Raw genomic sequence first — 12,100 nt, forward strand, 5'->3', positions numbered from 1 at the left:
ACAAAAACGTATGTGTATAGAGCAATGTGATTAAAAGTTTCTTAATGTGTGTTCATTTCAGCAGGCCAATGGTTTCCCCATTAAATTATTATTTTTTTATCTTGCTGAATACAAAATGGCTTTTAATAAATTTTAGAAATTACTATATTCTGGAAATCATTTGAAGACTTATTGCTTTGATCAGAGCTAGCCAGCAAAATGGTATTAGAATATGTATGATAAAATTGGAGAACAAAAATCAGTGAAGTGAATTAATATACCGGTAGCTGTAGCTGTCCATTAACGCTATTACTTGCTTATGCTGCAATGTTATGCATGCTTACCTCAGAGTAAGTCCCTCTGAGGTAAGTGAGGTTTACCTTTGAGTACTCATGTGTTGCATTACTGTGTTTTGATTACACTGTACAGCAAAGAAACCTCTATTAGCTCTTAGTGTTTCTTTTTGCAGATTGTTTTGCTGGCAGAAAAAGTCCCTGTGTTAGTGAAGCTTTGAAAGAAATACCACAGTTTTAAAGCTCTTCAGTAGTTAATCACCTTCCTTCCTCTTATACTGTGAGAGGAAATGGGAGACAAAGTACGTGTTGTGCATTTTTATTGTTGAGTTGTTCTTAGGAATACATGTTCCAATTTTTTTTCCTGGTAAACATGAGAAACGTGTGATAAAACCTGCAGTATATGTGGCTATTGATCCATGATCTGCTTCTCAGCAATACATTTCCTTCACACATTAATTTGCTATTTTTTCAGTGTAGGAGATTAATTATATTTAATTTATGCTTGGAATATTTCCTTTGGAATAATTTCATAAATATACTGTCATGAAGTATGGCAGATACATACGGACTTTTAATGACTTTTTGGGGGGTATCTAAACATGATGTCTAAACATCCAGAATGTTTATTAGACATCATTTCTGGAAAAGTTAACAATTTTTCAAGAATTTTGGACGCACGTTGCATTGTCAACAAAGTCAGAACACAAGCTTAGCAAATTCACACATTACGATTCAAGTTAAATGGGAAATAGAATAGATACGTTAAACTTAGCAACAAAACCAAGGCAATTGTGAATGTATGCATGTATAAAGATGTAGTCCATTATTGTTTGTGGACCTATTTTTGTGAAAACTATATAAACCATGTTCAAATATGCACTTTGAAAAAAATAGGAAAACAGGAAATTCTTTGTCAAAGCAGCAGAGTTCAAAAATGATTTGGAAGAAATTCTCCAGAACTTATTTAAATGCAGTGCATCACAGCTAATGTTTTGTTTCTGACTTCTGTACAAACCTGAAAAAATAATGTACAATCGCTACATAAATGAACCAAGTTAGATGCTCCAAATTATTCTTCTATATTATTTTTGAAGTTTGCACATTCTACTTAGGGTGGGAATTTAATTTTATAAGTTAATATAATGATAGTGATACTTTACAGTAGTATTTGGGATTTTTCTGGCATAGACGATTTGATCTTTTGCTGTTAACTTGATTTTAATATATGTTTAGAATAACTGGTTGAAGGAAATGTTCCAACTATGTGCCTGATTTAAAATAATACCTTTTTCTTTTTTGAAAAAATCAGAGATATAAAACCTGACAATGTTTTATTGGATGCGAACGGCCACATACGCCTGGCAGATTTTGGATCCTGCTTAAAGATGAGCGAGGATGGCACTGTATGTATCAAAAAAGTATAGTGCTGTGTTTTTTTTTACTAGAATACTTAAACAGCAGTGTGTTTGAGTTTGTTTGGGGGTTATATTTGGAAGATAAGCTGTAAAATACTACATAAAGATACATATGAATATAACAACATTTTATATTACCGTATTTTTCGCTCTATAAGACGCACCTGCTGATAAGACGCACCTAGATTTTAGAGGAGGAAAATAGAAAAAAAAAAATTTAAGCCAAAAAGGGGAGAGGAAGAGAGGAAGGAGTGAAAGAAGGGAGTGAGGGAGGAAAGAAGGGAGGAAGGAAAAGGAAAGCAAGAAATGGAGGGAGGAAAGGAAGGAAGGAAGGAAAGAAAGAAAGGGGGAAGGGACAGGAACAGAAGAAGGAAGCAAGGACACTTATGAAAGGGGAGAGGAAGGACTGAAGGGAGGGAGGGAGGGAAGAAGGTAGGAAGAAGAAAGAAAAGAAGAAATAGAGGAAGGGAAGGTAAAAGAGAGAAAGAAAAAGAGCAAGAAAGAAAGCAAGAAAGAGAGAAAGAAAGAAAATGAAAGAGAAATAAAAATAGAGAGGGGGAATGAAAGAAATGGAAGGAGGGAAGGAAGGAGAGAAAGCAAGAGAAAGAAAGAAAGCAAGAGAAAGAAAAAAGAATGAAAGAGCAAGAGAGCAAGAGAGAAAAAGAAAGAAAGAGAGAAAGAAAGAAAGAGAATAAGAAAGAAAGAAAGAAAGAAAGAAAGAAAGGCAACTTCAAAGAAAGGCTCACTGAGCATCTCTCACTCTCTCTTTCTATCCCTCTTTCTTTCTTTCTCTTCCTTTCTCTCTCTCCTCTTCCTTTATCTCCTCTCTCTCCCTCCCTCTCTCTTTCTCTCCCCCCTCTCTCCCCCTTTCCCTCTCTCTTTCTCTCCCTCTCTTGCTATCTCTCCCCCCTCTCCCTCTCTCTTTCTCTCCTCCCTCTCTCTTTCTCCCTCTCTTTCTCTCTCTCCCCCTCTTTCTCTCTCTTCTTCTCACTTTCTCTCTCTTGTTTTCTTTCTGTCTCTTTTGCTTTCTCTCTCACTCTTTCTCTCTTTTTTTCTTTCTCACGCTCTTTCTTTCTCTTGTTCTCTCTCTCTTGCTATCTCTTTCTCTCCCCCCCTTTCTCTCACTCTCTCTTTCTCACTTTCTCTCTATCTTGCCGTCTGTTGCTCTCACTCATTCTCGTTCTCTCTCCGTTCTTCTCAGCGGTGACGGGGCCGGCGAAGGTGATATTCAATGTCGGGGGCGCTCGGGCGGTTGCGCGTGCTCCCTATCTCCCTGCTAGCCCACTCGGAATATTCAAAATAAGAAAAACCTTTGCCGGCAAAGGCTTTTCTTATTTTGAATATTCCGAGTGGGCTAGCAGGGAGATAGGGAGCGCGCGCAACCGCCCGTGCGCCCCCGACATTGAAGACCTCCGCTGAGAAAAGCCTTTGCCGGCATTTCCTCTCGGCATCAAGGAGGCTCAGCGGCGGGCGGAGAGAGGGAAGGGGGGCAGCGGGGTCCCTCCTGGCCTTGGCGGGCCGCCCGACCCTCCCCACCTCCTGCAAACGCGGCGGGCGGCGGGGGAAGAGCGAGGAGCCAGTTCTGGCGGGCGCGGGGCTTGGCTGGCTGGCTGGCGGGGGGAGCGCCGCTGGTGGTGCGGAGGGGGCCAGGCAGCAGCTAGCCAGCCAGCCGGCGGGATGGCGCTTCCGAGTTCGCAGCCTCCCCCCCCTCCCTGCCTGCATCTTCGCTCCATAAGACGGGGTTGATTTTTCTTCCTATTTTGGGAGGAAAAAAACTGCGTCTTATGGAGCGAAAAATACGGTATATCATTTTTCTGCAATATCTTTAATCAGAACTGCTATGTATTCTTTATGAATGGAGTATACTTTAATATTCCTATGTATTTCCTCCTGTTACGCTGTTTCATGGTGAAATTAAACACTTTATTTGTACATAACAAAGTGGTGTTATAGTTCTTCTCTTTTATACTTAATAATGCAAGAAAGTATAAACATTTCTTTTTGTATCTCAGTAATGCTCATTGATCTATAGATTTATACATGCATACAATTAAATTAACTTCTCCTTAACAATTAAATTAATTTCTCCATTGTTTCTCTTCAAGGTTCAATCTTCAGTCGCAGTAGGCACTCCTGATTATATTTCCCCTGAAATACTGCAAGCCATGGAGGATGGCATGGGAAAATATGGACCTGAATGTGATTGGTGGTCCCTAGGTGTCTGCATGTATGAAATGTTATATGGAGAAACACCTTTCTATGCAGAGTCACTGGTGGAAACCTATGGGAAGATTATGAACCATGAAGTAAGTGCTATGAAACGTTTGTTCCTCTTAGCTGTCTAATTTTTGCAGAAATATGTCATCAGGATCCAAAATCTTTGTGTGTGTTTGCATGAGTAACTATATTGCTCAATGCATTTTCTAAGAAAAATCTTCTGTGACTAATGTTCAGAACAGGTATTTCTCAGATCTCAATTGTTGTATTCTTGGAATATATCGATTCAGTTATTTCTGAAAATCTTTTCATTATATATTTTGTGGCAAAGCAGACTTAAAATGAGCACATTCAGCAAAAAATACAAGTATAACATATGGAAATTTTTCTAATTAGACTAATTAAATATATTTAAGGGTGTTTCTTCAGACAAGCAATGCCAAAGATAAACAACATTAAAAAGTAGAAGGTCTAAAAACAAGAACACTTAAATTTTGAAGCTTGGGAAGCCTTCTGTAGTTTGTTTTTTAAATGGTATGAATGTACACATTAAAAATATTTTGTCATAGAAAAGAATATCTTCAGTTTAGATTTTTCTTCCTGTTCTTCAGGAGAGGTTCCAGTTTCCATCTCATGTTGCTGATGTATCCGAAGAAGCAAAAGACTTAATCCAACGACTTATCTGCAGCAGGGAACGTCGTCTAGGGCAGAATGGAATAGAAGATTTCAAATCACATGCATTTTTTGAAGGACTCAATTGGGATAATATACGAAATTTAGAAGCACCTTACATTCCAGAAGTTAGCAGTCCTTCAGATACATCAAATTTTGATGTAGACGATGATATATTGAGAAACCCTGTGAGTAATTACTGTATTTTCCTTTTGTTGTTGTTATTGTTTGTTTTCTACATCACTGACTTTTTGTATGCTGCAGGGGCATTCTGGAAGGTGTTCTGGAGTTTAAAATCTCTGTTTCTAGCGGTTTCGATATGAACTGGACAGACCTGGGAATACGTTTAATGCTTTTACTTCTATTCTGTTTTGCATATGTAGACAGTGTGGAAAAATGGTTTGCCTGATTAAATTCACTAAAGTAAACTTGATTTACCAGACTTCAGCTATGATGGGGATTTTTTTCTTTTGGATATCTCCTCAAAAGAATGAAAGTCGATTAAATCTGATGATTTGTGTAAATTATATCATTTATGACCTGACATCATGGCACAAATAACGTTGGTTATCTTTTACCCTGAATAGTATACTAAATCAAGAGTGTTCTCCAATAACAATTTGGAAACAGAGTTAAAGTTTTCCTTGACTTACTATAGTAAATTAATCTTAAATTTTTCTTAGGTCATCCGCTTTGTAGAATGCCAATGCTTCTAAAAGCAGCATGTATGAAATTACTAAAATTAAAATATTTTTCATTTGTTATATTGATAACCGGACCTCAGAGTCCAAACAGTACCAGTTCATAAATTTACATATAACCACGGATATTTAAAACTTTTATCTTCTGGGAAGGCAACATTCCATATTTTCATGTGGGAGCCCTAGTTATTATTGTCCAGAAATATATATTTTTGAAGTAGGAATTGATTCATAAGGGTGGGCACCAAGACCATTTGCAGATGATCTCCCAGGCTCTGTGCTAGAATGGCTGGAGCCCCTTGTGATGTGTTTTCTGTGACTTTGGTTGGTTTCATCATCCTGTTTTTACTTGTTCTTCATCTTCTTCTCTCTTTTGACTGGGACTTAAAAGATTCAGTGCTTTGCCAAAACCCAATATAGAACAGTCTTCGGAGAGGGGCGGCATACAAATCTAATAAATCTTAATCTTAATCTAATCTTAAACAAACCATGGAATTCATTCAAAATAATGAGTTAAAACTTGAGTGTTTAGATCATTCTAAGACTCTACCTTTTGTATTTTACTGAAGAGGTCAGAAATGGAAAAGGTCTTGGATGGCGTTTCCATGTAGTATGAACGGATACCAATTATTTTTATGTAATTCTGTATATCTATATACAGTATTTCCTCCAGTAAACTAAAGAGATACCTACACTAAAATATTTGTGTTTATATTATGTTTTACTCTCAGTTTTGAATTAACTCACCCCGTTTTTGATTCATCTCCATTTTCTTCTTGTAATTGTTTTTTGTGCAGGAGATGATACCACCTGGTTCCCATACTGGCTTTTCTGGGTTGCATTTACCTTTTGTTGGTTTTACCTACACAACAGAAAGGTGGGTTGGAAAAAAAACAATTGCAATTTAGAAAGCTCACGTGGAGGGGTAGCTCTAGGGGTAGTCTGCTTCTTTTTATGATTAATTTATATAACACTGTCAGGTACAAATGCTTTACAGAACAAAAGAAATAGAGCTATTTTTCTTTAATGGCAGTGCTACAGAATAAATGTGAGGTAGTATATTTATGTATGTATTACCATATTTTTTGGAGTATAAGATGTACTTTTAAACACCCACCCCCAAGGGTAAAAATGTGTGCATCTTATATCCTGAATGTAGCCCCACCCAGCCAGCCCCACCCTTTGGTCTCTGCCTCCCAGCAATTTACCTCCTTGCAGCAAACAGTGCAGAGCTTGATTAGCACAAGCCACTGATTATATGCCTCCTGACCTTCAGCTGATTGAAGTGCAAGCAAGCCCACCTGCTAAAATGAAAGTGAAACTAAAGCTGCATGGAGGCAAATTGCTGGCAGGGAGAGGCAAGGCAGAATTTTATTTCTTTTGCTGATCAGACTGTGCTGAAATTGGTTGTTTGCTGCAAGGAGGTAAGTCAATAACTGTAAATGCCTATAGAATGTTCAAATTATTATTAAACTTTTTTTAAAAAGACTGCTTTATTATTGTTCTCGACAACTTAACAAAATGAAGAAGCTTTTTAAAATAAATGCTTGATCCAAAGAGGCCCAGTGTTATTGTATCTTCTTTTAAATAGTAGAGAATATTTATTTCTCTACTATTTAAAAAAGGATTGATTGATTGATTGGATTTATATGCCGCCCCTTCCAAAGGACTCGGGGCGGCTTACAACATATAAAAGAAACAATATAAATATCCTAAATCCAATTAATTTAGCCAATTAATCTAAAAGCCCTAGTAATATTAAAAATCACTCATTCTGATTCAAACAATACACATACATTATGTTCATCAGCCATGGGTCTAGAGTCTAATGTCCCCAAATCTGGCAGCATAGATGAGTCTTCAGACTCTTGCGGAAGGCGAGGAGGGTAGGGGCAGAACGAATCTCTGGGGGGAGCTGATTCCAGAGGGCCGGAGCCCCCACGGACAAGGTTCTTCTCTAGATCCCGCCAAGCGACATTGTCTTGTTGACGGAACCTAGGGAAGGCCAACTGGTCGCTGGGACTCATGCGGCAGGACTGGGTCCCACAAGTATAGAATAATGTAATAACGTAATAACTAAAGTATAGAATAACCATACTTCCAGAAAGCCACATCAATTTTAACAGGATATGTGAAAGTATAATCTGAAATGTAGCAGTGGTCCTGTTTAATATTAAGATAAGGCAGTTTAGTTAAACCCTAACATAGTTATGCTTGGTGTAGATCTATTTAAATAATTGGGAGGAATTAGTGTAACTATATTTAAGAAACCTTTCTTTCTATGCATCAGACACACATGCATAGAAATACACAACGAACAGTGAATATCATTTGTGCTGGTTGCTAGGAGGCAAATTGCTGGAAGACAGAGACAGATTTGTTTTTTCCTTGTTTTCCTCCCTCAAAACTAAGGTGCGTCTTATACTCCCAAAAATACAGTACAGTGATACCTCGTCTTACAAACGCCTCTTCATACGAACTTTTCGAGATATGAACCGGGCATTCAGGATTTTTTTGGCTCTTCTCACAAACCACTTTCTTCTTACGAACGGTCATTTTTCTCGCAGCTGCTGCTGCTGCAAGTAGCATCCAAAACAAGCGATTTTAAGTTAGCAGGCTCTGATGATTGAAAGGGAACTGGAGCCAGGCTTTCCCCCCTCCATCCGTCCCATCTGCTAGAAAATGGCGGGTCCGAGGAGCTCTCCGCTCTGGGATGGTGGGTGGGTAAAGCAACGCTAGCTCAGTACTTGTAGAGGCAGGGAAAGGGAGTCTGTGGAGGAATAAATGGCATGGGGGGTGTCCTGGAAACATTGGGATTTAGGCCAGCTGGAGGAATAAATGGCATTGGGGGGGGGGATTCAGGCCAGCTTGAGAAATAAATGGCATTGGGGGGTCTTGGAAACATCAGGATTCTGGCCAGCTTGAGGAATAAATGGCATGAGGGGATCCTGGAAACGTCAGGATTCAGGCCAGCTGACCTGAATCCTGATGTTTCCAGGACCCCCTGGTTTTCAAAAAATAAATAAATAAATAAAATGTTTGAAAACCTGTGGCTTTTTTTTTATTTTAAAAATTTATTTAAAGAAGCTGTCTTTAAATAAAAGCTCTGCTTCCACCCCAGCCTCCTGATCCTTCCCCTTTAATTCTCGGAGGGCTGGTACGCTCCACTTGAAGCCGAACTTTACTGCCGCCCGCTGCAGCCGCCAGTTTTGCTGCTGCCGATTTCACTGCTGCTGGGCCATCTCAGCTGCTCGACAGTCCATGTGTTCCTGCTACTGCCGTTGCCACTGATTTTGCCGCCGCTGCCCAGATTGCATCTTCCGCCGCTGCGGTGGCCGACAGAAGATATGTGGGCCGCCAGATAGCTGAGAGGCCCAGCGGCGGCAAGATCTGTGGCAGCGGCGATGGCAGAGGTCCCGTGAGCCGCCAAACAGCTGAGAGGCCATGCAGCGGCGAGATCGGTGGCGGTAGCTGGGGTTGCGTGGCCCGCCACACAGCTGAGGGCCCCGGTGGCGGCGAGATCAGTGGCGGTAGCTGGGGCTGCGTGGCCCCCAGCTTGCCACCCCATTGCCCCTGCGGGTTCTGAGGGTAAGTAAAACCAGGAATGGAGGAGGGAGGGAGAAGAAGGAAGGAAGCGTCTCTACTTTGTGGAAATTTGACTTTCGTGGGCCGTCTTGGAATATATCCCCCGCGAAAGTCAAGGGATCACTGTACAATGATTTTTCCACTATGTAACAGCATGTTAGATTGGTAAAGAGGCAGTGCTTTACCACAGATCTTTTTTGCCTTTATCAGTTCTGCTGTTTATTCTAATTTTTTATGTATTATGTCTCTTTATGTTGATGGGACAAAAAACCTAAACAATAGGTTTTGATTTATTTTATCTATTTATTCAATTTATATGCTTGCCCATCTTGCTATAAAGCAACAGGTATAAATACTTGATGGTTCATATCAGGAATATATTCCAAAGTGACCCTTTGGCTCCTAATTACAAAACGAATCAATTTTCTGTAAGCTCCAACCTCACTGCATGATATATGAATTACGTGCATAATAGACAAAAATACTACTATTATTTTTATTATAGAAATTTCTGAGTTATGCTAAAACTCTTTATTCAGTTTTTTTATACATGGTAGGTTGTTATGTGTTGGGGTGTTTTTTTTCTTTGTATGTCGTGTAGTTAGTATAATGTATCTAGTGTGTCTACATCAAATGTTTTCCTCAAACAGTTAAGGACTAATGATTATCACAAAGCTACTCAATAAGCTTCATAGACAGTTATCCTACAGGAAGGATGATAGATTAGTTATCCACAAGCTTAGTTACTTGTAGATTTTTTTTTCTTTTTAGTTTATGCTAGTCTTATTTGCTATATTAAAGACAAAACCTGCTCTCTGGCAGGTGAAAAGAAATATAATCTGGTGAAAAACGTTTTCTATCTCCTGTCATATATGTATATAATTTTAGCAAACTGAACTTGAATCAGATCACTAGCCTGACTGAATCCAGTATTTTGTGTTCCATCTTTCAAAGATGCTCCAGGTTTTCCTGAATGTTAAACCTGAGGTTATTTTTTTTTAAAGTTCTATACTCTCATACATACATGGAAAGGCAATCTTCTCCTGTGCTTCATTTGCCTGTCTTAAAAAGTGAAATAGAAAAGAGAATGTGGGAGCAGCAATATCAATTTTCTGCTTTAAATCCCACTTGTGTAGAAGTTATTACTGCTACTTCCTTGCAAGTAACCTTTCTTTTGTAGGGTTGAAGTGGGAATAAGCATATTGTTGTTTACTTGCCAGCTCACTCAGTAGATAAATGTTTATATAACTTCTATAATTATATTAACTACAGTGGTCCCTCGATCATCGCGAGGGTTCCGTTCCAGGACCCCAAGCGATGATCGATTTTTCGCGAAGTAGCGGTGCGGAAGTAAAAACACCATCTGCGCATGCGCAGATGGTGTTTTTACTTCCACCGCCGCCCGCCCTTCGCCCGCCCACCCCGTTGCTCGCGCCTGGGGTTTCCCCGCGCGCGTGCCGCCCGCCCGCCCACGCTGTTGCTGGGGCCGCTTCCCAGCTGGGGAGCGGAGCTGGGGTGTCCCCGCGCGTGCCGCCCGCCCGCCCACGCCGTTGCTCGCGTTGCCGCTGGGGTCTTACCGGGGCAAGAGGGGGAAGACCCAGGGAAGCCGCCCAGCTTCCCAGCTGGGGAACTCCACCATCTACACATGCGTGGCCATAGAAAAAAGGCACGCATGCGCAGATGGTGGAGTTTACTTCCGGGTTGAAAACTCGCGAAATAGCCCTTTCGCGATGCTCGAGGATGCGAAACTCGAGGGTTCACTGTATTGAATTTTCAACAGGAAATTTGCTGTTTATGGTTGATTAAACATGCTAATTAATATGTGCACTGATTATTTTGGGTCTCAGCTGTTTTTCTGACCGAGGCTCACTTAGAAGCGTAATGCAGTCCAGTAGCATAACCAAAGATGAGGATGTTCAACGTGACCTGAACAATAGTTTGCAAATAGAGGCATATGAGAGGAGAATACGAAGACTGGAACAGGAGAAGGTGGAACTGAGTAGGAAGTTGCAAGGTACCTTCTCATTAGCTTTCTTAGAGTCCATCTGGTGGAATAATATAATGTTACGATTTCTAACTATTATGTTTTTCATTCCATTTAAGAGTCCACCCAGGCTCTCCAGTCCCTTCATGGTTCTACTTGCTTAACGATGAACACAAATAGGGATAAAGAAATAAAAAAGCTAAATGAAGAAATTGAACGCTTGAAAAATAAAATAGCAGGTAAGTTTTGGATTATGTTATTAAATCTAGTAATATTTGTGCTATGCAGTTTAAAAGGTGTGCCTCAGTCATTTGTGGGAGGGGGGGCTCTTTTGTATGGCTATCCAATTGGTTCATACTGTGAATTTGTAAAAACTTTCATTAAAACCTGGCTTGCTTACATTAATGGTGCTAAGAACTGTCAATCTTACTTCAGATTATTTAAATAAACTCCACCTTCACATTTATTGCTGCTTGTCAATTATGTATCTTCATTATTTGTCTAAACTTCCTTAGGTGAGCTACATGCTTATGGTTTTAAATACAATGTGTTAATGAGTCTGCTACCAGACACGTTACCTAGTTATGTGTTTGTTAATTTTTATTGTTTGTAAAACTAGAACTTCTCTCTTATGCATGTTGGCTGAGGATGCTATTTGCTTGAAGACATTTTGAAGGAACTTCTTGGATGAGAAGCGAAATGATTTCAAGCAAAAACAAAGGAAGTCCAGTTGCCTTTTGAAAAAGCACCTTCGGGATAACCATAACCTGGATGACTGAGAATCTCCATAGATGTCCATATTATATATTAAAACAATGCATTTTATGTAATCTTTATATGTGACATATTTAGGCAGGGTGGTATGATTGTTATGAGTTTATAGATGGATTGCATGTGAAGCGAATCAGAGAAATCAGTTCTTAAACTAGGTGTATCCAACCCATGGTCTGGGGGCCACATGCAGCCCTGGACAATTAGTAATGTAGCCCCGTAAGACCCTCCAAAATAAAGGAAATTTGTTATTTATATACATTAACTATATTGTATATTTTGTATGCAGCCCAAAACATTCCTGTTTAATGTGGCTAGTCAAGCCAACGGATTGGACATGATTTCCTTAAACCATTGGAGAAAGTCAATCTGTCTGTGCATCAAAATCAATAGTCAGGGAATACTTACTTTAATTAATTATTTTTTCAGCTTGTAAAATATTTTTTTAAATGTACATCACTTCTGGTGAAAAAGTTATGG

General features: G+C 39.6%; 1 protein-coding gene across 5 annotated transcripts in view; it reads left to right on the plus strand.

The window, feature by feature from the left end:
• Positions 1–12,100, plus strand: part of CDC42BPB (CDC42 binding protein kinase beta) — a 115,336-nt gene that overhangs the window by 49,480 nt on the left and 53,756 nt on the right. For all 5 annotated transcript variants that reach the window (XM_070751794.1, XM_070751767.1, XM_070751774.1 and 2 more), the window contains 6 exons: positions 1,585–1,678; positions 3,796–3,996; positions 4,519–4,767; positions 6,078–6,157; positions 10,713–10,879; positions 10,969–11,088. In XM_070751794.1, coding sequence (XP_070607895.1) covers positions 1,585–1,678; positions 3,796–3,996; positions 4,519–4,767; positions 6,078–6,157; positions 10,713–10,879; positions 10,969–11,088 — 911 coding nt within the window. The remainder of the gene's footprint in view (positions 1–1,584; positions 1,679–3,795; positions 3,997–4,518; positions 4,768–6,077; positions 6,158–10,712; positions 10,880–10,968; positions 11,089–12,100) is intronic.

The sequence above is a fragment of the Erythrolamprus reginae genome, chromosome 1, assembly GCF_031021105.1.
Source record: "Erythrolamprus reginae isolate rEryReg1 chromosome 1, rEryReg1.hap1, whole genome shotgun sequence".
Lineage (NCBI taxonomy): Eukaryota > Metazoa > Chordata > Lepidosauria > Squamata > Dipsadidae > Erythrolamprus > Erythrolamprus reginae.